This window comes from Rhipicephalus sanguineus, chromosome 2, assembly GCF_013339695.2.
Source record: "Rhipicephalus sanguineus isolate Rsan-2018 chromosome 2, BIME_Rsan_1.4, whole genome shotgun sequence".
NCBI lineage: Eukaryota > Metazoa > Arthropoda > Arachnida > Ixodida > Ixodidae > Rhipicephalus > Rhipicephalus sanguineus.
In genome coordinates, this window is record NC_051177.1 from 141,658,527 (window position 1) to 141,682,798 (window position 24,272).

Below are 24,272 nucleotides of genomic sequence, written 5' to 3' on the forward strand. Positions count from 1 at the left end.
AAATGTCATCTAGTGCAAAACCTCGGACTGTCGCCGATGAGCATCCCGTTCATTGGCAAGTTGCGCTTCTCTCACAAGGAATAGTAACGTTCGGTGGGCATCGCGCATCGATTCGGCAATGGAGAACGTACATATTACCAAAGGGCTGCAGTCAACGCGTTTTATTCGCCGACAACCATTTCAAGCAGCTCACAACGAAGCGCCGTTGTGTACATTTGTATACACGCCGGCGGCCGCCTATCCACACTAGCGCGGCGACAGTGCTGCCACCTGTAGCCCGATCTCGGGGCGAATACAGTGGCATAGGCAGCACCATTTCACACAGGTCTCTGTATAACTTTTTCCTACTTACATCACTTAAGTAGCTCAGCAAAAAACGAGTAAACAAAAAGCGTTCAGACAAAACTTCTTTGAGGAAACCGCGAATGCTCCCGTGCATATTATCTGTCGAAACAACGAGGTCAGGAAAGGCCTAACTTAAACGCAGCTGACATATTGTCCGCAGGAAGGGGTCTTCTACATCCCTTAAGAACACAAAACGATTGACTACTTGGCGCAAGTACAAATGCCTTAAACCAATCCCATTATTACGGACTCGCATAAACAAAATTGTTCTGCTACCTCGTTCCCACGTAGAGCCCCAAATAAACACTGAGAATATGCGATGGAGCTTTTGGACATTCATTTTTGAACTTTGAATCACTTGCATGACATACCACAATTTACTTATGAAAAATAAGTTATATACTGTAGCTTTAGCAAAGGCTGTCAGGTTCCAGCCGTTCCAGTTATTGGCTTTTTCTCGTAATTTATCGATTTCATCATGCCAATGTGGTTCACTGTTAGTATAATTGCCCAGCGGTACACCCAACTACTCAACAGGAGTGGTAACAAACATTCAGTTGGCGAAAGCGTCTGGGGTAGAAGGCCATTGACTGTGCCAGAACCCGAGACACTTTCCCCAGTTCACAGCATTTCCACTTGCAACACAAAAGCACTTGACCGTTTTAACAACATGCAGAATGCTGTCGTAGTCTGTACAAAATGTGGCAATATCATCGGCGTAGGCCAACAAATGCACCTCTACTTGTTGTAATTTAAAACCACGTATCTGCTCGCTCTATATAATGCACTGGCAAAATGGTTCAACATACAGACGAAAAAATCACAGCATATCCACGGGGTGAATGATGATGAGTGGGGCGAAGCTACGGAGGGAATCATCTGTAAACCGTGAAACTCTTCCGTGAAATGCGCCCAGTACATAATATAAAGAGTGTGAAACATCGTGTATATATTAAACATCAAATTTTTATTGTACTGTTGGTTTACGTGGTCCCTTCATTATCACTTGTGATCGGTGAAATGCAATGAAGAAGTCCGCTCCCGAGCGAAAGAGCGCCAAGAGCGACCGCATTCCCCGCTCGCCCTGTGCGAATTAAAGGCAAGGCTAGAGGGAAGACAGGACGCGCGTTCCACGACGCGAGGTCGGTAGCATGCCCAACGAAAGCCAACGGAACGCGATCGTGCAAGTGCTCCGGCTTCGCATCGCCTCATGGTTCCATTTAGCGTCCCAAAACCAAATATATTGCTCAAGGTGTGGCTTGCGTTTTTCGTAGAAATAATTTCTTTATCATGTACATTAAGACGAAAAGTTGAAAGCTCACTAGAGTGTATCGCCCGCAAAGTATGTCTTTTAGTGTGATTTAACTCTCGTATGGCAGGGTCCTCGCGCCGTTGCCGGTCCACCTCGCCCGTTGACGATCGGGCGAGGTGGCTACATACAACTACTACTACTACACTTTAAGAAAAACATCTGGCGTTCTTTCGTTCTGCTTTTACAAAACATCTGGCGTCCTTCGTTGGTTTATTTCATCAATCAACGGCGTTCTGAACAAAATTTTTATTGTTTAATCACGCACAGGAGAAATCTCACCAGGCACTACCTTGTAGGTAAACAATGGCTGCTAATGGGAATGAGAGACAGAAGAAGTCGGCTTTTAGCTAACACTTACACTTCTACTTCTACTAACGTTTCCTACTGGAACATGCCAATAGCTGCTAATGGGGAATGAGAGACAGAAGAATTCGGCTTTTAGTTAACGCGCACGCTGCGAATTTTTTATTGTTCAACAACGCACAGGAGAAATCTCCCACCGGCACCACCTTGGAGGTCAAAGCGTAAGACTTGTTACGGACTACTACGATGACGACGACTACGAGGGACGAACGGGTGCCGCCTTAAGGAGCTTCGCCCCTAAAAGTGATGCTGAAAGAGGACACCCTTGACGCAGAGATCGTCGCACTGGTACACGCTCACGGACCACTTTATTCACTATTAAATGCGTAATGCACGACCTGTACGCCAATGCAACTCCATCTCTAATAACATGGCCTACAGTGACATGGTCTAGCACACACAAAAGAACGTCACGGGGAACCCTATCAAAAGCTTTTTTCGAAATCTATCTGTAGCATGGCAACTCCAGTGCCTGTTACGTCACAGCATTCTAGGATAGAACGGGCGACGCCTGCATTCGTTTTAATCGAACGTCCTTTGATGCCACATGTGTGGTGTGGCCCTACTATCTCTGTTATTACAGTTTGCAGTCTTCGAGCTAAAACTTTCATGAAAAATTTATAATCACTATTAGTTAAGCTAATGGGCCGATAAGCAGCAACGTTACGCAATTTTACGGGATCGTCAGTTTTAGGTACTATAGTATCGTGTGCGCTGTAGTGAAGGACGGGGTAGAAACTTTGTTTCGTAAGCTTCATTGTAAATATTCGTCAGAATTGGTGACAGGGCCTTCTTGACTGCTTTATAAAACAAAGCACGAAGGCTTTGTTTTATATATCCGGGGCCGGCGGCTTTCCACAAGGCATGCTCTCTATCGCACAGTTCACCTCGTCAACGGTGATAGGCTGCTTCAAGAGTTCTTTCGTTTCGTTATCCAGTCGTGCTATCAAGGCAAGAAACTCGCTTTTGAAAAGTTCGATGTCAACCACGCTTCTAGCGAACAATGCACTATATTACTCCGGAAACATTTTTACTATTTCGTCAGTTTCTTTAGTGATTACGTCTTCGCGTTCAATTTCTATTATTTGTTTCTTTTACGCATGCCACTTTTCCGCACTCACTTATCAGCCTCGCAGCTCTTGCTCGAACTAAAGCACCGCGGTATCGCTCGATATCGATAAATTCTAGCTTGCGTTTCAGAGTCGATGTCCTCGATGAATTCGCCAGGTCTGCGAATTTCTTGATTGATAAGCATCTGAAGGATCGAACGCAATCTGTTTTCCTGAGCTCTTGCCTCTCTAGCAACGGCGCTGGATCGTTCCAGTGCTTTCGTTTTCACCTCATTTTTAACGAAAACCCATCTTTCCCCCATGAGCAATTTATTTTCCATATTCACTTTAAGTATTGCAGTTGCTTCCTTCACGAAGACATCGTCAATGAGCAGCTTGCTATTCAATTTCCATAATTTCCAATGAAATTTATTTCGCGTTTCCGCCCGATTAGCAATAGTAAACTTAACCAGTCAGTGATCACTGAAACAGACCGGCATAACATGGTACTGCTGAAAAAGTGGTAAAATATCCAGAGTTACATACGATCTGTCTAGTCGGGCATGGCTCGATCCTTCACGTGCACCTTCTAAACATTTTCCTACATCTTCAATGCAGAAATCGCTCACTATTTCTCGAAGAGCTTTGGTGCTTGCGTCATTAAAATTCCTTCTGCTAGTTTTATCTGCTGCAGAAAGTGCGCAGTTGAATTCGCCTATAATAATGACTAGTTTCTGGCATTCGCAGAATTGGCGAGCATGCTCAAAAAAGGAGCGCCTTTCTTCTGCATTATCGGGTGCATACACGCAAACAATACGCCACTCCTTATTCTCAAGAAGGAAATCATAGACAATCAATCTCTCGTCACAGCAAATTATTACCTGTCTCGATAGGCACAAGCTACGCCGCAGCAGTGGGCAACAGCCCACCGATGTTCCTACAGCATGACTAACCACGATATCATAGACCGACGTGAAATGCCGCACCATGTTCCCAGTCTCTGCTTCACCATCTACTTTAGTCTCTTGTATCGCTACAACGTCGAGGTCATTCTCGGTCACCAAACGGTACACCTGACTCTGCTTTCTTTTTGACGCAAGGCCTCGTACGTTAAGAGTTGCGATGCGTAGTGATTTAGCAAGGAAGATCATTGCAATATCAAAGAGAGGCTGGGAACATGGTGCTTACCTCAGGAAAAAAGGGCATGCCAGGGCGTTGAGCCATGGCGTCGTTAGCATTACGCCGGCGCAGGTGGCGGAGTTGCCGCCACCAATTTGCTGGTGGACAAATTCGGTCGACGTCGATAAGAAGGCCGTCGAATGGGGGCCGTCTTACTCGTGGGATGTCCTTCGCCGTCGGTGTTCGCTATTGCCTCGCCAGTGTCCTCATGAGCCCGCTTGGCTGGCAGACTGGAAGTCGAAGCCTCGGAAATGACCATGTCCGCGGGCTAGTCCCCGTCGGTGTCATCCGTGGTAGCGCAAAGGTCGTTATTTTCGCGGACCTTCGCATCAGCAGTCTGCGTCAGTGGTGGCCACTGCTAGGTAGATGCCTTGCTTTTCTTCGCCACTTCTACTGAGGTCGACTCAGAAGATTTAACGGTGGGTGGGGCTTCGCGTCCCGCTCCTGCCGCTGTTTCTTCTGCATCCGCTTCGTTCGTAAGGTGCTCTGAAGTATCCACGCGATTCAGGGAACCGGCGGTGCTTGCGTAACTCTTCGCACATTGGGTTGCCTCATGGCCATAGCGATGGCAAATAGGGCAACGTGGCACCTGGCACTCCCTACGGATGTGTACACTGGATTTTCAACGAAAGCAAAGTGGGGCCCTGCCTGGTACAACAATCAGTGCAAGCTCACCGGCCACCTTGATTTCGTACGGAATGTCATCAATCTTGACTCTAGGACCCAACTTCAAGGTCATCATTCGAGTCGTTGAGCCCTTATCTGCGACGCCTTGAGCACGCCAACGTTCTCTAGAAACTTCACTGACCTTCCCGTTCGGCAAGAGTGTGGTTCGCACGTCTTCGTCAGACACACCATGAAGCAGCCAGTGAATCTTGAAGCGAACGCCACGGTCATTAGGGTCAATAATAAGGCACTTGCGGTCCTCCACCTTGACGTCCTTTGCGGCGAGCAGCTTCTTCGTAGCGGTGGCATCTTTCATGGTGATCTCCCAGACGTGATTCATCTGATACGCCCCCAGCGAGACAACGTCAGCGAGCATCCCAAGATGAATCAACGTGTCCCAGAAATCCTAGACTCGATATGGCTTTGCACTTACGTCTGCGTGCATAAAAACAGTGTTCAGCACAATTTTTCCTGTTGGCAGATTCGGCAGGATAACCTGATAATCTTCAACAGCGTCAAAAAGCCTGTTGCCGCGGCCCGCTTGGACCGCTCTGTAGGAGGCCTTCATTCCGCGTCCGTACGATAGGATGGTCGGAAGTGGGCGGCCATTCTGACACGGCGTCCACACCACAAGAAAAAGCATCAGTGATTCGTGCGTATGGTGGCGCACAAAAAAAAGTATGTCAGAAGTGGGATTCGAACCCACGCCCACATACGTGGACCAGAAGTCTCGTTTAACCCGCATCGCAGGGTAAGGTTTTCCCTTGAGTCTGGCGCTTAGACCGCTCGGCCATTCTGACACTTTTTTTTATTTATTGCCTGGCTTGGACATTGTACAGGGCAATCATTGCACACTCACATGATGCAATAAAAAAGAACAAGCATTGCCATCAGTCCCATTTGGACTGATGTTGTCCTCTTAAAAATACTTAAGGGTTGCCAGAGGTTCAAACCTTGACAACCATTCTGGCTCGATCTCCTGTATTTTGCTACACTCAATGAATGCAGACATGCTTTGCCTGAAATAAATTACTGCTGGCTTTGCCTCCGGGTCGAAGTGGTATCCGGCCATTCGCGCACGCCATATACAGTGGAGACTGGTCAACATCACTACATCAAATGGGACCTCCTCATCATTCGTTACTGCGAGATACCTTATCCCGTGTGGATCCAGTGGGAAATCTTTCTTTATTGTCCTCTGCAAATTGTCCCAAAAATGTACCCCTTCCCAACAATGCAAAAAAACATGGTCTATTTTTTCTGGTTTCTTACATATCAAGCAGTGTGACCCCCATGGTGTAAAAAAGCCCCGTTCCTCTGTGAAAGTCTTTACTGATAGTGTTCCTGTATGTAACTTAAAGAAAAATGTTTTCACCCCTGTAGGTACCTGCATGTTTCTCACCCGCTTGAGTACATTTTGTCCCGGTGTTCCACTGCATATGGCCCTGTACAATGGTACTGGCAAAACCATATCACATACATCTTTGTACAATTCCTTTCTTCTAACACTTACTAGATAATCCAACGAAAAACGAACAGATAAAAAAATTCGGCAGATCCCACGCACTGTGGGAATCGATGTAATGCGAAGCAGCCAGCAAAGAGCTGCATACATCGCCTTGTTTGTCTTTGAGCCAAATGAAATCATTCATGCCATGGCATCTAGTCCACCATATATCGCATGTTTGCCATGCACGCATGCATGCACAATCTAGTATACACCATGCCAATGAAACGCATATTCTGGTATATACAATGCATGACCTGTCGCTTATGTGCATCACGCACTCGAGTCGTGCCATACCAATTTCGGTATATATCCAGTTAACAAAACGGCCGGAAGCACACTATGACAGTGGCGTGGAAATCATACCGTACATGACATGCATAACATGATTCGCATGTTAAGACCTCTCATTTATGTTCGTCATACAGTCACATCGCGCAACATCAATTTTGGTGTATATCAAGCGAGCGAAATGGCCGCGAGTGCACCACGAGTATTGCATGTAAATCATGCCATACATGACATGCATGTCATGATTTTCATATTAACACCTTTCATTTACGTTCGTCCTACAGTCACTTCGCGCAATACCAATTTTGGTGTATATCAAGCTAGCGAAACGGCCGCGAATGCACCATGAGCGCGGCTGGTAAATCATGATATACATGACACCATGCCACGGTTTTCATGTTACCACCTGTTATTCATGTTCGACATACAGTCGCGTCGCGCAATACCAATTTTGGTATATATCAAGCCAGGAAAACGGCCGCGAATGTATCATGAGTGTGGCTTGCAAATCATGTCGTACATGACCTGCATGTCATGCTTCCATGTTACCACCTCTCATTTACGTTCGTCATGCAGTCGCGTCACGCAATACCAATTTTGGTGTATATCACGCAAGCGAAACGGCCACGAATGCGCCATGACAATGACATGTAAATCATGTCGTACATGTCATGCATGTCATGATTTTAATGTTACCATGTCTCATTTACGTTCGTCATACAGTCGCTGCGCGCAATACCATTTTTGGTGTACATCAAGCTAGCGAAGCGGCCGCGAATGCATCATGAGCGTGGCATGTAAATTATGACATACATGACATGTATATCATGGTTTTCATCTTACCAACTGTTATTCATGTTCTTCATAGAGTCACTTAGCGCAATACCAATTTTGGTGTATATCAATCTACTGAAACGGCCGCTAGCGCACCATGAGCGTGGCATGTAAATGAGGTTGTACATGACTTGCATGTCATGATTTTCATGTTACCACCTCTCACTTACGTTCGTCATACGGTCGTGTCGCGCATTACCAATTTTGGTGCATATTATGCCAGCGAAACGGCCGCAAGTGCACCATGAGCGAGGCATGTAAATCATGACATACATGTCATATATGTCATGGTTTTACTGCCAGCACCTGTTATTCATGTTCTTCATAGCACAATACCAATCTTGGTGTATATCAATCTAGCGAAACGACCGCGAGTGCGCCATGAGCGTGGCATGTAAATCATGTCATACATGACATGCCTTTCATGATTTTCGTGTTACCACGTGTCAGTTATGTTCGTCATACAGAAATGTCTCGTCATACCAGTTTTCGTATATATCCCTTCATTTAAACGGCCGCGAGCGCCCAGAGACCATGTCATGTAAATCGTGCTGCACATGACATGCGCGTCATGATTTGCATGTTAGGACCAGTCATTATGTTCGTCATGAATTCTTGTCACGTCGTACCAATTTTGGTATATATGAAATTAACGGAACGGCCACAAGAGCCTAAGGTCGTGGAATGTAAATCATGCTGTTCATGACATGCGTGTCATGATTTTCATGATATGACCTGTCATTTATGTTCGTAATAAGGCCATGTTATGACACACCAATTTTGGTATACATCCGATTAACGAAACGGCCAGGAGAGCACAAAGTCGTAGGCGGCTAGATAGATAGATAGATAGATAGATAGATAGATAGATAGATAGATAGATAGATAGATAGATAGATAGATAGATAGATAGATAGATAGATAGATAGATAGATAGATAGATAGATAGATAGATAGATAGATAGATAGATAGATAGATAGATAGATAGATAGATAGATACGCTCAAAGTCGCAGAAGTTCGCTAAGAAATGCTTCGCATTTAAACACGTACACTGTCTACCACTTCCTTGAGATAGCCACGCAACGTCACGGGCCGGCTATCCGTAGTGACAAGATCTGGTAAGGCACTGCCTAACCTGAGCTGGCATATCGTACGCAAAAACGGGTCCCTGACGTCACGGAAAAACAAAAATCTATTTACTAATTGTCTCACAAATAGGTGCGCCAGACCGAGACCCCCGTCCTTCACGGGCCTGAACAAATTGGTCCGTCTGCACCTTTCCCATTCCGGGCCCCATATAAAAACTGCGAACACTCTGTGCAGCCTTTGCACGTTGATCCTTGAACAGTGTAGCACCTGCATTACATACCATAGTTTAGTGATTTAAAAACATGTTGCACACAGTAGCCCTAGCAAAAACAGACAGGTTCATGCCTTTCCACCTGTCTGCTTTTTCCTTCGTCTCTTTTGTTTGACACGACCAATACTCCTCGCTGCCGCTATAACATTCAAGGGGAACACCGAGGTACTTTGCCTGTGTTTCCGTCCAGTGCACATTCGCAAAATGGTCCGGCGTTGAAGGCCACCTTCCGTGCCAAAGCCCAAGAGATTTCCCCCCGTTTACGCGGCTCCCTGTGACGCTACAAAAATGTTTCACAACACTTATCGTTTCCTCTACAATTCTTTGTTCGTACAACACACCGCAATGTCATCTGCATATGCCAGCAGCTTAACTTCCACTGCCGCCAAGCTGAAGCCACGTATTTTTTCGCTTTCAGTTATCGCTAAGCACATCGCTTCGATGTAAATACAAAACAAAAGTGGACTGAGGGGGCAGCCTTGACGCACAGAACACATTACGTGAATGGAGGCCCCCAAAGACTTACTAACAATTAAACGTGTTGTGCAGTTCTGGTACGGCAAGGCCACTCCCTCCTTGATGATGGAACCAACATTAATATGATCTAAGATGACAAACAAAATATCATGCGCAACACAATCAAAAGCTTTCTCCAGGTCTATCTGGAGCACAGCAACGCCAAGTAACTCCTCGTCACAACACTCTAGCACACACCGCATCTTGTGAATGTTTGAGCTAATATTTCTGCCTTTGATTCCACAAGTTTGGTGCTCTCCAACAATTTCTTTAATGACACGTTGAAGTCGCGCTGCCAGTACCTTCATAAAAATCTTGTAGTCAACATTGGTCAGCGATATGGGCCTATACGATGTCACCAGTTTAAGTTCTTCCCCTTCGTCCGTTTTAGGAATTAATATCGTATGCGTTTTCGGCCATTCTGACACGGCGTGCGCACCACAAGAAAAAGCATTAGTGATTTGTGCTTATTTTTAAAAGTATGTCAGAAGTGGGATTCGAACTCACGCCCACATTCGTGGACCAGAAGTCTCGCTTGACCCGCATCGCAGGGTAAGGTTTTCCCTTGAGTCTGGCGCCTTGGACCACTCGGCCATTCTGACACGGCGTGCGCACCACAAGAAAAAGCATCAGTGATTTGTGCGTATGGTGGCGCACAAAAAGAAGTATGTCAGAAGTGGGATGCGAACCCACGCCCACATTCGTGGACCAGAAGTCTCGTTTAACCCGCATCGCAGGGTAAGGTTTTCCCTTGAGTCTGGCGCCTTAGACCACTCGGCCATTCTGACACGGCGTGCGCACCACAAGAAATAGCACCAGTGATTTGTGCGTATGGTGGCGCACAAAAAGAAGTATGTCAGAAGTGGGATTCGAACCCACGCCCACATTCGTGGACCAGAAGTCTCGTTTAACCCGCATCGCAGGGTAAGGTTCTCCCTTGAGTCTGGCGCCTTAGACCACTCGGCCATTCTGACACGGCGTGCGCACCACAAGAAATAGCACCAGTGATTTGTGCGTATGGTGGCGCACAAAAAGAAGTATGTCAGAAGTGGGATTCGAACCCACGCCCACATTCGTGGACCAGAAGTCTCGTTTAACCCGCATCGCAGGGTAAGGTTTTCCCTTGAGTCTGGCGCCTTAGACTACTCGGCCATTCTGACAAGGCGTGCGCACCACAAGAAAAAGCATCAGTGATTTGTGCGTATGGTGGCGCACAAAAAGAAGTATGTCAGAAGTGGGATTCGAACCCACGCCCACATTCGTGGACCAGAAGTCTCGTTTAACCCGCATCGCAGGGTAACGTTTTCCCTTGAGTCTGGCGCCTTAGACGACTCGGCCATTCTGACTTTTTTTTTCTTTGTTCAGAACGAGGTACATCGTGTACACACACAAAAAAAAACAGGTGTAGTTTGACAAGAAGTATTTAACAATGCATTAAAACCACCAATCACACTTTGTTTGGCATGAATTGTTTAAAAGCGCTTTAGTGCTACAAGTTCATTCAGTACAGGGAGCCATTCCGGCTGTTCTTCTCGTGCATTGTATGCATCTCTTATGTAAGCTATACTTTCAATGAAGTATTCTCTGACAGAAAGGGCATTCGCGTCAACATGCCGAAATGCTATGCATGGTTTCCAAATAGCGTGCATACTTAACAGCATAAACATGTCGTACGGTATGCCACTGTCACTGTGAACCGGTAGGAAACGGATTCCATGGGGTGTCAAAGGTAAGTCTTTTTTTTAAAGTTCGTTGTAAAGGATGTCCCAATGAAACGTAGCATCCAGGCAGTCTAAAAAATGTGATCGACACTCTCTGGTTTGCGCAATAGGAGACAATTAACAGACCACGGAAAGAATAAGCCCCTTTCCTGCAGCCATGGTTTTACGGGAAGTGTACCAGTGTGTAGCTGAAAAAAAAAGGTCTTTGCTGATGGCCGTACCACCATTCTTTTAACCCTTTTAAGAACGTCTTTTCCCTGGCCTTTTTCATACATCGCACGATACATCGGCACAGGCAGCATTACATCGATCAGGTCTTTATATAATTGTCTTTTTGTCACCACACCAAGGTACTGTAAGGAAAAACGTACTTTTAGTATGTTAAAAGCCGACACAGCTTCGTTGAGACAACCATGAATGCCGCTACGCCCAGCACAACAAGTGGATACAACAAATTCAGGTAGATAACAGCATAATCTAACTTGTAGCATAGTACGTAAGAAAGGATGGCTCTGATCTCGCAGAAACATAAACCTGGAAACAATCTGCCTTAGAAATAAGTGGGCTAATCCCAACCCACCCGCTTTCACTGACCGGAAAAGATTTGTACGGCTCGTGCGTTCCCACTTGGAGGCCCAAACAAAGGTGGCAAAAACTCTGTGTATCTTCTGTACATTTGAGCGGTTCATGCACAGCACCTGAAGTACATACCAAATTTTGGCTGCTAAGAATAAGTTGCAAATTGTTGACCTCGCGAATATTGATAGGTTTTTTCCTCCCCACTTGTTCGCTTTCTCCCTTAATTTTTCTGTCTCGTCGTTCCAGTATTCACTGGGATCATTATATTTCTGAAGCGGTACACCGAGGTACTTCGTCGGCACGGAGCTCCACTTAACCTTTTCGAAAAATTCAGGCTTTTCGTCCCAGGTACCATGCCAAAAACCTGCACTCTTATCCCAGTTTAAGGCACTGCCTGACCACTTGCAGTACTTGTCTGCTACATTGACTGCTTCACTAATGCTCCCTCCGTCTTTACAAAAAACAGCGATGTCATCTGCGTAGGACAGTACATTGACCTCAGCCGTCATTAACCTAAAACCATGTATCTTGTCGCTATTGATTATGCTCAAACAAAAGGGCTCCAAGTAGATAGCAAATAACAAGGGGGAAATTGGCGAACCCTGACGGGCACTCCTTGCAATTTGAAAGTTTGCAGTGACATCCTTGTTAATTACGATGCTAGCAAAATAATTCCTATACGACATCTTCACCCCTTCTAAAATAACATCTCCTACATTTACATGTTTCAATATTGAAAAAAGTACATCATGCATAACACGGTCAAAAGCCTTTTCTAGGTCAAGTTGCAACATTGCTACTTGGCTGTACCATGCATCGCAACACTCAAGGATTCTCCTCGCAGTGTGGATATTGGTTCCTATTGTTGGGCCCTTAATTCCGCATGTTTGGTGCGGTCCTACGATTAACCGTATTACGCTTTGCAGTCTCTTGGCAAGTAACTTCATAAAAACCTTATAATCAGTGTTAGTGAGGCTTATGGGACGATAAGCACTCACTGACAAGAGTTTCACTGGATCTTCACTTTTGGGTATGAGTATAATATGTGACCTTCGAAGGGCGGCGGCATTTCCTTTACCTCGTAAGCCTCCGCTACGAGGCGTAACAGGAGCTCCGACAGCTCATCTTTGAATGCTTTGTAAAAAGCTGTGCCTAGTCCATCCGGGCCGGGCGTTTTCCCTTCACTTAATTCATTATTGGCCCTTTCAATTTCCCCAACTGATATCGGCTCTTCGAGGCGTGCGGTGGTTTCGTTATCTAGTGTCGGCATTATTGACAAAAACTCGCTGTCTAAGGCTGCTTCTCTGTTACCGCTGCACCCAAGAAGTCCTTTATAATAATCCAAAAACGCGCTTTCTATCATCTGTTTGTCCGTGGTAGTCACTCCTCCATATTTAATCTGTTTTATTTCTTTACGCCAGGCGTAGCGCTTTTCTTCGCTCAGCGAGCGTTTCGTCGGTGTTTCCCCCAGCCAAAGGTGTTCTGCGCGTGCGCGTATGACTGCTCCTCTGTATTTTTCAGTGTCCATTATCTCGAGCTGGTTCTTGACCTCTCTTATCTCTTTAGTTAAAGTGCCTGGTCGCGTGCTTTCGAGTGACAACAAGAATTCTAGCTGACCTTGTAGTTCTTTTTGCTTTCTTTTTTCATTGTAGCGTAACATGGAAGACCTTTCAATTGCAGCAATTTCAACTTCTTCCTTGAACTGTTCCCATGCAGCGACCATTCGCCCCGACTCAGACGAGCGCACTTTTTCAATAAGTATTTTTACCTTATCCACAAAGACTTCATCACTAAGTAATTTATTGTTCAGTTTCCACAGTTTCCAAGAAAAGGTTGATCTTTTCTTCTTCACTCCCAGAAAAAACATTACAGCACTGTGATCCCTGAAAGCTACTGGTTTGTGCTCGTAACTGTTGCATAGCGGCACGAGTACATCTGATACGTATGCTCTATCTAAACGGGAGTGGCAATCGCGCCGGAAATGCGTAAACCTAGCGTCACTTCCAATTTGCAATACGTTTCCTACATCTTTAAAAACCCCCTCTTGCATAAGCGCTGACAGCAACAAAGCACTTTGATCACGAACGGATAGTCTTTTGCTTGTATCTTCTCTGAAGCACACGCAATTAAAATCGCCCAGAATTATCACGTTTATTTCAGATATTAAATACAGTTCGACACTTGCAAAAAAGGATAGCCGCTCAGTTATACTATTCGGTGCATATACGCAAATGATGCGCCATTTTTTACCAAAACCGTCAAAATCGCACAAAACGAGACGGCCGTCATCGCTAGCATGAACATACTCTTCAACAAATCCTAAAGAGTTCCGCAGAAAGAGAGCACACCCTCCAGAGTTGCCAACAGAATGACATATGCAAACATTATAGCAGGACCGAAAATGTTCGACCATGCGGTCCGTTTGTTCTTGACTTTCGACCTTCGTTTCCTGTACCGTTATGATATCGAGGTCGTCCTCCAGGAAAAGACGACTAACCTGATATTGCTTTCGTTTAGATCGAAGTCCGCGCACATTTAATGTTGCGATACGCAACGTAGTTATGGGCTGTGAAGGCCGCGGGCAAGATACGGACCGCATGGTTATTACCTCGCCGATTGACACATCCCTGGCTTCCACCGTTGAAGTTGTGGATAGACACGTACAAGGCTTGCACTTTCCACACGCGTCACATAATAATGAAGCCATATTCGCTATGTCCTTGAGCGCCTATGGATTTAGGTCCCTCGTTGACTGTCTTCCCCCGTGGCTACGAGGGTGGCTTCGGCGGCGGACGTGTGCCCGCAGCGATGTTCGGCTTGAACCTCAAGCTGGGTCGCCTGAGCGTTGCCGCTTTCGTTGCCGGCTCACTTCCTGTTGTCCTCTCTGGTTCTGCGTCCTCGTTGCTGACATCTTCAAGCGTTCGCTTTGCGCTTGTCCCCGCTCTTGTGACGTCCATATCTTCAGGTTGTCCAGTCGACGACCCAATACCTTGCTCATTTTTGCTGTCGCTCTCGTCCCGCGGTATAAAGCTCATGCTGTTGGTCTGTTGACCCGTTTGTTCAGCCTGAGCCGCTTCGCTTCCTTCGTCCTTCGGGCCCTTAGAAAGGGGCGTGAACACGGGACCCCGATTTCTGCTGTCCGCTGCTTCTTCTGCATCAACTTGGTGCATTATGTGCTCCGTGAGATGGTCGCCAGCCACAGGCCCGGCCACACTGGCGTAAGTTTGGGCACACTCGCTGTCTTCGTGACCATAGCGTCTGCCCCGACCACACCGGGGTATGCGACAGTCCCGGCGTATATGTCCCGTTCGTCGACATCGTAAGCAAAGCGGTGCCCGTCCTGGCACAACCAAGTGCCTTGTTATACCAGGGGGATGAAAATTCGCGGTTTTTCTGTCCCGTGACCGCAGCGATCTTAATGTTTGGGGGCTGTACTATACCAACGAGCATAAATGAACGTTCTTGTTCCATTTCATATTTATTACCAGTTTACTTATTAACTCGAGTGTTTTTAATACGCAAGTGAGCCTAAAGGTTGCAGTTCGGGATTGCGAAATTACGAGCGCCACCCGGAGTGGAAAACGGGAACTGCACCGTCTTATCTCTCACGGCGAAAAGGGGGCGTTTCTTGTCACGCGCCCGTGCATGCTGCGACCTACGGTGTCCCAAAGGTCGCTTTTACCACTGTAAAGTTTGTTTCAGCGAAAGTGGCAAAACCCTTGCAAGCTTCAGCGAAACAGACGCATGAATGTATTCGCGCCGTTATCATAAATCGTGCTGTGCTGAGCGGCGTCAAAATTCTCCACGCCGCACCGGCCTAAAATTCTTTCGGATCCGCGGCGGACGAAAGGTAGGATCTGCATGCTGCTCGTTTTGTTTTCCTACGCTTGCACGGCATATCGGGATACGGTTGCAGCAGTAGCTGTGTAATTTATTTGAGCATACACGTGCATAATTTATTTATTGCATTCTGATTGTCTGCTTTTGTTTTTTGTGTTGTGTTTTTACTGTATGAATGGTACGCTTAGGCAATAAAAGATTGAAACAAGCTATGCTCTTTATTTTCGTCTAATTTATGTGTACACGTAAACAAAAACACAGTCTTACTTAGAATAAGTGGTGCAAAAATAGGTGGATGGGCAAACCTTCGTCAATAAGAATGCAACGACTGTCGTTTTGATCATGTGGCGGGTTACACAACAGGAAGACGGTCGCGCGCTCGCCATCTGAATACCTTCCACTCACTCAATTTGGCTTGCTGGTGCATCCCAATTGAACTTGGCGCTAAATCGCTCCCCCCGCCACTCGGATCCTCAGTCCTCATCAAGATGGCGTCCCTCAGTGCGTGTCTGCAATGCGCCGCAATGTTTTAGCACCGCCCCCAAACACCAGGCGTTCGTCTAGCGCTGCGAGCGAATATCGCGTTCCATGGATGGTATAGGAAGTTTCACTCCCCTGGTTATACCGCCCACTCGGACCTGGTGTGGTAGGTCTTCGACTGTCAAGCCCGCTTTTAATTGCAGGGTGACAGTCCTGGTCGAGGTTCCTTTATCGGCGATACCTTGGACGCGCCAACGTTCCTTTGATACTTCTGTCACTCTTCCATAATTTGCGAGCGCGGTGCGCACATCTTCATCCGGTACATTATGCAGAAGCCAATAAAGCTTTAGCCGGACATCCTGCTTGTTCGGGTCGATAACGAGGCAGCGCCTTTCCTTTATCTTTACGTCACCAACTGCTAGCATCTTTTTCGTGGCTTGCGCTGTACTGAAAGTCACGGCCCAGACGTGGTTCATCTGGAAAGCGCCTAAGGCGAGTACCTCAGGCAACATACCCAGACTAACCAAAGGTCACGGACGTCTTCAACACGATACGGCCTTGCCTTAATATCTCCGTGTAGAAAAACAGTATTCATAAAACACGCACCTGTAGGCTACTGCGGCAAAACGACTTCGTAATCCTGTTCATCTTCGGCGACAATCCTGTTTCCGCGACCCATCTGGGCCGCTGTATCCGCCCCTACGGAGCGCATGATGCACACGTCCGTACACAGCAGTGGCCGGAATGAAATCCCCGCTCGGCCATTCTGACACGGCGTGCGCACCGCAAGAAAAAGCATCAGTGATTTGTGCGTATGGTGGCGCACAAAAAAAAAAGTATGTCAGAAGTGGGATTCGAACCCACGCCCACATTCGTGGACCAGAAGTCTCGTTTAACCCGCATCGCAGGGTAAGGTTTTCCCTTGAGTCTGGCGCCTTAGACCGCTCGGCCATTCTGACACGGCGTACGCACCGCAAGAAAAAGCATCAGTCATTTGTGCGTATGGTGGCGCACAAAAAAAAGTATGTCATAAGTGGGATTCGAACCCACGCCCACATTCGTGGACCAGAAGTCTCGTTTAACCCGCATCGCAGGGTAAGGTTTTCCCTTGAGTCTGGCGCCTTAGACCGCTCGGCCATTCTGACACGGCGTGCGCACCACAAGAAAAAGCATCAGTGATTTGTGCGTATGGTGGCGCACAAAAAAAAGTATGTCAGAAGTGGGATTCGAACCCACGCCCACATTCGTGGACCAGAAGTCTCGTTTAACCCGCATCGCAGGGTAAGGTTTTCCCTTGAGTCTGGCGCTTAGACCGCTCGGCCATTCTGACACTTTTTTTTTTCCTTTATTGCTTTTTACAACCACAACCAAAATGATCACATACAGAATATATACATTTTATAAAAACACTGGCTTAGCTTAGCCAGCGCGTATTTCAGAGAAGCCAATTGATCAAGTACAGGTAGCCACTCTGGAGGTTCAGGCTGTGCATTGAACAAGTCTCGTGTGTACAGCATACTCTCAACAAAATAGTCCCTTGCTGAGTGAGCCTCTATATGAACATGTCGGATATCCATTCTTGTCTTCCATACGCTATGCATGCAAAGCAACATTAGCATGTCACTCGGCACTTCCCCTGTACCTGCACATGGAAGAAAGCGAATTCCGAATGCGCTAATAGGTAATTCTTTTTTTAGTGTCCGTTGTAGCACATCCCACAAGAATACAGTATCGTGGCAATCGAGGGAAATATGCTCTATCGTTTCTGGTTTCCCGCATATTAAACAGTTCACTGACCAGGGTACAAAGAGCCCTTTACTTTGTAACCATGGCAACACAGGGAGGGTGCCGGTATGCACCTGAAAAAAGAAGGTTTTGACTGAGGGTCTAACCGGCATTCTTTTAACACGCTTTAATTAACACATCGCGCTCAGGACCCAGCCTGTACGGAGCTCGATATAATGGTACTGGCAAAAACACATCCCGAAGATCACGATACAGTTTCTTTTTGGTGACATCAGACAAGTATTCATAAGAAAATATTTCCTTGAGCAGGCGTGTAGACGAAACAACTTCACGCAAATAAGGACTCAGCGGTCCAGCTTCAAAAGAAAAGGACGACACAACAAAATCGTGTAGGGGATTCTGCAATCGCGCTTGGATCACAGTTCTCAAAAAAATATCAGTTTGATTCCGAACAAAAACGAATCTGCTCACCAGCTGTTTAAGGAACAGATGCAATAGTCCTAGGTCACCATTTTTCACCTTATGAAATAAATTGCACCGGCTCATGCGCTCCCACTGCGATCCCCATATATAGGTCGCGAATACTCGGTGCATTTTCTGAACCGAAGTTCGGGTCATGGTTAACACTTGCAGAACATAAAAAACTTTGGCAATCAAAAATACATTGCAAACAGACGCTCTTGCAAACATCGAGAAATTGCGGCCACCCCACTTGTCGGTACAATTTTTGATGCGTTTGTTTTCCTCAGACCAGTACTCAGTAGCATTCCGGTAATGGTCTAAAGGAACGCCGAGGTACTTTCCCGGCGTGATTTTCCAATTCATATTACAATAAACCTCAGGTGTGCTCTGCCAATTGCCATGCCAAAAGCCAAGGCACTTTGGCCAACTGATTGCACTACCGGTCGTTGCGCAGAAATCTGTAGCTATTCTTACAACTTCTTGCTCACTTTCTTTGTCAGTGAAGAACACGGCAATATCGTCAGCATAGGCTAATATTCTGGTTTCACTACTCAAAAAGGAATACCCTCTTACACTAGGGGTTGCAAGCATACGTAAACAAAATGGCTCCAAGTATAGCGCGAAAAGGAGAGGCGACAGAGCACATCCTTGTTTCACGCTCGAGCGCACTGGAATAGAAGCAGTTAATTCTTTATTGATTACTAACTTAGCCGTACACTCACGGTACACCATTTTAACACCTTCGGTAATAACAGATCCAACATTCACATGATCCAACAATAAAAACAAAACTTCGTGTACAACTTTGTCAAACGCTTTATGCAGATCTAGCTGAATCATGGCCACGCGGTCATGCATTGCGTCACAGCATTCCAGGATACTTCTGGCTATGTGTATGTTCGTGAAGATGGTTCTGCCTTTAATACCACATGTCTGATGTGGGCCGACTAGGGACGTGATAACACTTTGGAGCCGTGTAGCTAACACCTTCATGTATATTTTATAGTCGGTGTTGGTCAGACTAATGGGCCGATAAGACTCTACTGAACTTAACTTTGCAGGATCCTCAGTTTTGGGTATCAATACTACGTGAGCAGTCCTAAATGAGTGAGGTGCCTGTTTCTTCTCATAGCATTCTGTGATAACTCGATGTAATGCCACTGCCATTTCTGTCTTAAAATGTTTGTATATGGCAGCACCCAGGCCGTCCGGCCCCGGTGACTTGCCGTTACTTAGACCGTCTATAGCTGCTTCAATTTCTGCCACCGTAATTTCTGCTTCTATTAACTCCCTCTCAGAGTCTTCCAATCTTGGCATAAGGGCCAGAAAGTCCTCTTTGAAGCGCTTGGGGTCGTTAATTTTATTGCTCAGAAGTTCCGTGTAAAACTCAACAAAAGCAAGATTTATCTCTGCACGGTCACGTGTAGTGTGATTGCGATACCGTATTTCAGTTATCTCTTTGTTTGCTGCATGTTTCTTTTCTTCACTGAGCACTCGCTTAGTGGGCGTTTCGCCCATCCACAATCGTTCAGGGCGTGCTCTTATCATTGCTCCGCGGTACTTATCTTCGTCGATAAATTCGAGCTTTGCTTTCACCTCTATTTCTTTTTCGAACTTTCCCGGCGCTTCGTTTTCTACGCTTAACATGTAGTCCAGCTCACTTTGTAACTGCTTCTCTTGTTGCCTTTCCTTGTGACGTAATACACAGGCTCTTTCGATGGCAACCATCTTTACGTCACACTTAAACTGCTCCCACACAGACATGAAGTTGTTGGTTTCTAAACGAAGAGCATTTGTAAGACATTCTTTGGTTTTCGTGACAAATACTTCATCTTGCAGTAGCTTTTCATTAAATTTCCATAGAAACCAATTAAACGTCGCAGCCTTTCGTTTTTCGCCAATATTAACCGTGATCATACAATGATCACTAAAACTAAGGTGCTGCGTTTCATAGGATGAGCATAGAGGTACCAACTTCGCCGACAAATATATTCTGTCTAACCTTGCATGCGACTGACCTTGAAAATGCGTGTACCGTACTTGGCCCTCTCGCGTCATTACGTAACCGACATCTTCCAGTTCTCTCTCGGTCACTATTGCGCTCAACAACTCTGCGCTTCTATCACGCACACTGATATTCGTCGTTTTATCTTCAGCTCTACAGACACAATTAAAGTCTCCTAGGAACACAACACTTCTTTCTGTTTTTAAAAACCCCTCAACCGCCTTGAAAAATTCTTCTCGTTCGTGCGCTCTGTTCGGTGCATAAATGCACACGGCACGCCAAGGCATTCCAGAAAAAATAAAATCACACACAACCAGCCTACCGCTATCGCAGGTGGACACATTTTCAACAACCGCGATGCTACTACGAATGAAAACGACGCAACCTCCTGACCGCCCCACAGCATGACAAACGCATACATTGTACACAGGCGTCCACTGTTAAAGGGAACATCGGAGCGTGTGGCGGCAGCTCGGCGCCACCGCCGGCCAGCGGCTGCAACGAGTTTCGCGCAGGCGCAGTGCACGCTGTGAGTCGTGCTCTTTCGTTGTCTGCTGCCGTCTGCTTCCGCGCTGCGAATCGTCGCGAAGCGAACCGCTGACGCGACGAAAGAGCACTGGGCACGGTGCTCACTGCGTCTGCGCGAATCTCGTTGCAGCCGACGGCCGGCGGTGGCGCCGAGCTGCTGCCACACGCTCCGATGTTCCCTTTAACAGTGGACGCCTGTGTACCTAGGGCGAAAAACTTGAACCATTTGCTCAGTTTGTTCTTCGCTTTCTATTTTAGTTTCTTGTACAGCCAAAAGGTCTACGTCGTTTTCCAAAAGAATGCGACTAATCTGGCATTGCCTCCTGCGTGAACGCAGTCCCCTTGCATTCAACGTCGCAACGCGCATATTAGGTTTAAAGTTAGTCGCCATTTCGTGATGGTTGCTTGGCCGGGTGTCCTACTCACGTCGCAGCAGTGGGTACTTGTGCTCCTCTGGAACGTCTCCTCCGCTAAGGCGGAGGCGGCGTTGGGGTCTCCCCACGGTCAGGCGGCAGGTTTGGCCTTGGTTTCAAGGTAGGCCGCCGACCAGTCGCTGTCTTTTTTGGAGGTTCTCCGGTGCCTGACGTGCCCACGTTTCCTGTGCTGTCAGATGCCTCACGAGCCCGCTTTGAAGCGATGGCTCCTGCCGCGGTCATCTCGACGTCCGTTGCACCCGGGCCGACCTCTCGCGCAGCTGACGATGACTCGCTCGCGGCTTTCGCGTCGTCGTCTCCTGCTTTTTTCTCTGCCTTCGTTCCTGGCGCAACAAGGGGCTTGTCGCTTTCACTGGTCCCTTCCTGTGCGGCTCCTGAAGAAGGTTCAAGGGGCTTTACAGGCATTTCCACATTGTCGTCCTCCCTGCTCGCTTCTTCGGCGTCCGCGGCGTCCATCAGGTGCTCAGAGACTTCATCCGTTCGGCTTGGCCCGGTAACGCTGGCGTATGACCGCACGCAGTGAGAGTCATCGTGGCCATAGCGACGACAAACCTCACAACGCGGCACGCGGCAGTCCCGTCGAATGTGCCCGATGCCCCGGCATCGGAGGCAGAGCGGTGCTCTGCCAGGAATGACGACGAGCGCCATGTCTTCCGCAACACGCAGTTGGTGTGGCAGGTCGTCCACAGTAACGCCCACATGCAGTTTCATTGTAACCGAGCGGGTAGTTGACCCTTTGTCACTGCAACCCTGGACCTTCCACTTGTCTCTGCTTATTTCGGTGACTTTTCCGAAAGGCGTCAAGGCAACTCGCACGTCTTCGTCCGGCACGCCATGAAGCAGCCAGTATAGCTTTAGCCGCACACCACGGTCACGGGGGTCAATCACCATACAGCGATGGTCCTTGACGTCGAATGACTCCGCCGCCAGCATCTGCTTTTTGCCTTCATCATCCTTGAACGTCACTGCCCACAGGTGATTCATTTGGTATGCCCCAAGGGCGACCACTTCCGGCAGCAGCGAAAGACGAGCAAGGCTGTGGACATGCTCCACTCGATACGGTCTGGCTTTTAAATTGCCATGCAAAAAAACCGTGTGCAAAACAGAATCACCTGAAGGCAAATGAGGCAGAACAACCTGGAAATCTTCGCCTGGCTTTTCGGTACACCTGATACCGCGGCCCACACGAGCCGCTGAAACCGCCCCTACACGGGAGCACATGATGGCACGTCCGTTCACTGTCGTGGCCGGAAGTCACTATCGGCCATTCTGGCACGGCGTGCGCACCACAAGAAAAAGCATCAGTGATTTGTGCGTATGGTGGCTCACAAAAAAAAAGTATGTCAGAAGTGGGATTCGAACCCACGCCCACATTCGTGGATCAGAAGTCTCGTTTAACCCGCATCGCAGGGTAAGGTTTTCCCTTGAGTCTGGCGCCTTAGACCACTCGGCCATTCTGACACGGCGTGCGCACCACAAGAAAAAGCATCAGTGATTTGTGCGTATGGTGGCGCGCAAAAAAAAAGTATGTCAGAAGTGGGATTCGAACCCACGCCCACATTCGTGGACCAGAAGTCTCGTTTAACCCGCATCGCAGGATAAGCTTTTCCCTTGAGTCTGGCGCCTTAGACCACTCGGCCATTCTGACACGGCGTGCGCACCGCAAGAAAAAGCATCAGTGATTTGTGCGTATGGTGGCGCACAAAAAAAAGTATGTCAGAAGTGGGATTCGAACCCACGCCCACATTCGTGGACCAGAAGTCTCGTTTAACCCGCATCGCAGGGTAAGGTTTTCCCTTGAGTCTGGCGCCTTAGACCACTCGGCCATTCTGAATTTTTTTTTCTTTATTCAGAACGAGGTACATCGTGTACACACACACACACAAAAAAAACAGGTGTCGTTTGACAAGAAGTATTTAACAATGCATTAAAACCGCCAATCACACTTTGTTTGGCATAAATTGTTTAACCCTTTCGGCCCTGGCGTCCTATAAAAAAGACACGAAGAAAGATTGCTATAAATTGTGACATGAATTACTAAAGCATTCAAAAATGTGTCTGTGGTATTCTCGATGCACGTGTCCAAACATAGGCAGTAGTTTTTCCATCATCGTCTTCCTCGGAAGCCTGCAATCTTGAAAACAAGACGGCGGAAGGTGAAAAAGACGACAAACGCCGCAACCAAATATTTGATGACATTTTGCTAAATAACTATTTTCTCTGTAGCTATCATTATTTTCTCTGTTGTTTCTAAAATGCTTGACGGCCTATTTACAAAGGGGGCCCTTCCTAACATTTCCGCTTATGCCGCTGCAATGAAAAATCTTCATGTCCAAAATATAGGACACCAGGGCTTAGTGGTTGTGAGGTCTTTGAATGCATTGCATGATGTCCCGGAGCCGTAGTGCTTGTGTCTGCTTCCAATTTCTTGTGATTCTCCTTGTTAGCTCCGAGTGGGCGTTGTTATACCGCCCACTCGGAGCTGGTGTGGTAGGTCTTGGACTGTCAAGCCCGCTTTTAATTGCAGGTGACAGTCCTGGTCGAGGTTCCTTTATCGGCGATACCTTGGACGCGCCAACGTTCCTTTGATACTTCTGTCACTCTTCCATAATTTGCGAGCGCGGTGCGCACATCTTCATCCGGTACATTATGCAGAAGCCAATAAAGCTTTAGCCGGATATCCTGCTTGTTCGGGTCGATAACGAGGCAGCGCCTTTCCTTTATCTTTACGTCACCAACTGCTAGCATCTTTTTCGTGGCTTGCGCTGTACTGAAAGTCACGGCCCAGACGTGGTTCATCTGGAAAGCGCCTAAGGCGAGTACCTCAGGCAACATACCCAGACTAACCAAAGGTCACGGACGTCTTCAACACGATACGGCCTTGCCTTAATATCTCCGTGTAGAAAAACAGTATTCATAACACACGCACCTGTAGGCAACTGCGGCAAAACGACTTCGTAATCTTGTTCATCTTCGGCGACAATCCTGTTTCCGCGACCCATCTGGGCCGCTGTATCCGCCCCTACGGAGCGCATGATGCACACGTCCGTACA

At 47.2% G+C, this 24,272-nt stretch overlaps 1 protein-coding gene and 12 non-coding genes across 13 annotated transcripts; all 13 read right to left on the reverse strand.

Annotated features, from left to right (window-relative positions):
- Positions 1–5,595: 5,595 nt before the first annotated feature.
- On the reverse strand, positions 5,596–5,714 carry Trnal-caa (transfer RNA leucine (anticodon CAA)). The gene is made up of 2 exons: positions 5,678–5,714; positions 5,596–5,641 (listed from the first exon to the last, which is right to left on the reverse strand). It is a non-coding gene; the product is annotated as a tRNA-Leu (tRNA).
- Positions 5,715–9,906: 4,192 nt separating this feature from the next.
- On the reverse strand, positions 9,907–10,026 carry Trnal-caa (transfer RNA leucine (anticodon CAA)). Its single transcript has 2 exons — positions 9,989–10,026; positions 9,907–9,952 (listed from the first exon to the last, which is right to left on the reverse strand). It is a non-coding gene; the product is annotated as a tRNA-Leu (tRNA).
- Positions 10,027–10,092: 66 nt separating this feature from the next.
- Trnal-caa (transfer RNA leucine (anticodon CAA)) lies at positions 10,093–10,212 on the reverse strand. The gene is made up of 2 exons: positions 10,175–10,212; positions 10,093–10,138 (listed from the first exon to the last, which is right to left on the reverse strand). It is a non-coding gene; the product is annotated as a tRNA-Leu (tRNA).
- Positions 10,213–10,278: 66 nt separating this feature from the next.
- Trnal-caa (transfer RNA leucine (anticodon CAA)) lies at positions 10,279–10,398 on the reverse strand. Its single transcript has 2 exons — positions 10,361–10,398; positions 10,279–10,324 (listed from the first exon to the last, which is right to left on the reverse strand). It is a non-coding gene; the product is annotated as a tRNA-Leu (tRNA).
- Positions 10,399–10,464: 66 nt separating this feature from the next.
- On the reverse strand, positions 10,465–10,584 carry Trnal-caa (transfer RNA leucine (anticodon CAA)). Its single transcript has 2 exons — positions 10,547–10,584; positions 10,465–10,510 (listed from the first exon to the last, which is right to left on the reverse strand). It is a non-coding gene; the product is annotated as a tRNA-Leu (tRNA).
- A 66-nt stretch (positions 10,585–10,650) lies between these two features.
- On the reverse strand, positions 10,651–10,770 carry Trnal-caa (transfer RNA leucine (anticodon CAA)). Its single transcript has 2 exons — positions 10,733–10,770; positions 10,651–10,696 (listed from the first exon to the last, which is right to left on the reverse strand). It is a non-coding gene; the product is annotated as a tRNA-Leu (tRNA).
- A 6,113-nt stretch (positions 10,771–16,883) lies between these two features.
- On the reverse strand, positions 16,884–17,003 carry Trnal-caa (transfer RNA leucine (anticodon CAA)). Its single transcript has 2 exons — positions 16,966–17,003; positions 16,884–16,929 (listed from the first exon to the last, which is right to left on the reverse strand). It is a non-coding gene; the product is annotated as a tRNA-Leu (tRNA).
- A 66-nt stretch (positions 17,004–17,069) lies between these two features.
- Positions 17,070–17,189, reverse strand: Trnal-caa (transfer RNA leucine (anticodon CAA)). The gene is made up of 2 exons: positions 17,152–17,189; positions 17,070–17,115 (listed from the first exon to the last, which is right to left on the reverse strand). It is a non-coding gene; the product is annotated as a tRNA-Leu (tRNA).
- Positions 17,190–17,255: 66 nt separating this feature from the next.
- Trnal-caa (transfer RNA leucine (anticodon CAA)) lies at positions 17,256–17,374 on the reverse strand. The gene is made up of 2 exons: positions 17,338–17,374; positions 17,256–17,301 (listed from the first exon to the last, which is right to left on the reverse strand). It is a non-coding gene; the product is annotated as a tRNA-Leu (tRNA).
- Positions 17,375–21,255: 3,881 nt separating this feature from the next.
- LOC119381922 (uncharacterized) lies at positions 21,256–24,254 on the reverse strand. Its single transcript, XM_037649673.1, has 2 exons — positions 24,067–24,254; positions 21,256–22,255 (listed from the first exon to the last, which is right to left on the reverse strand). The coding sequence occupies exons 1-2, from the start codon at positions 24,252–24,254 to the stop codon at positions 21,256–21,258; spliced, it is 1,188 nt and encodes a 395-aa protein (XP_037505601.1).
- Positions 22,561–22,680, reverse strand: Trnal-caa (transfer RNA leucine (anticodon CAA)). Its single transcript has 2 exons — positions 22,643–22,680; positions 22,561–22,606 (listed from the first exon to the last, which is right to left on the reverse strand). It is a non-coding gene; the product is annotated as a tRNA-Leu (tRNA).
- Positions 22,748–22,867, reverse strand: Trnal-caa (transfer RNA leucine (anticodon CAA)). The gene is made up of 2 exons: positions 22,830–22,867; positions 22,748–22,793 (listed from the first exon to the last, which is right to left on the reverse strand). It is a non-coding gene; the product is annotated as a tRNA-Leu (tRNA).
- On the reverse strand, positions 22,934–23,053 carry Trnal-caa (transfer RNA leucine (anticodon CAA)). Its single transcript has 2 exons — positions 23,016–23,053; positions 22,934–22,979 (listed from the first exon to the last, which is right to left on the reverse strand). It is a non-coding gene; the product is annotated as a tRNA-Leu (tRNA).
- Positions 24,255–24,272: the final 18 nt, after the last annotated feature.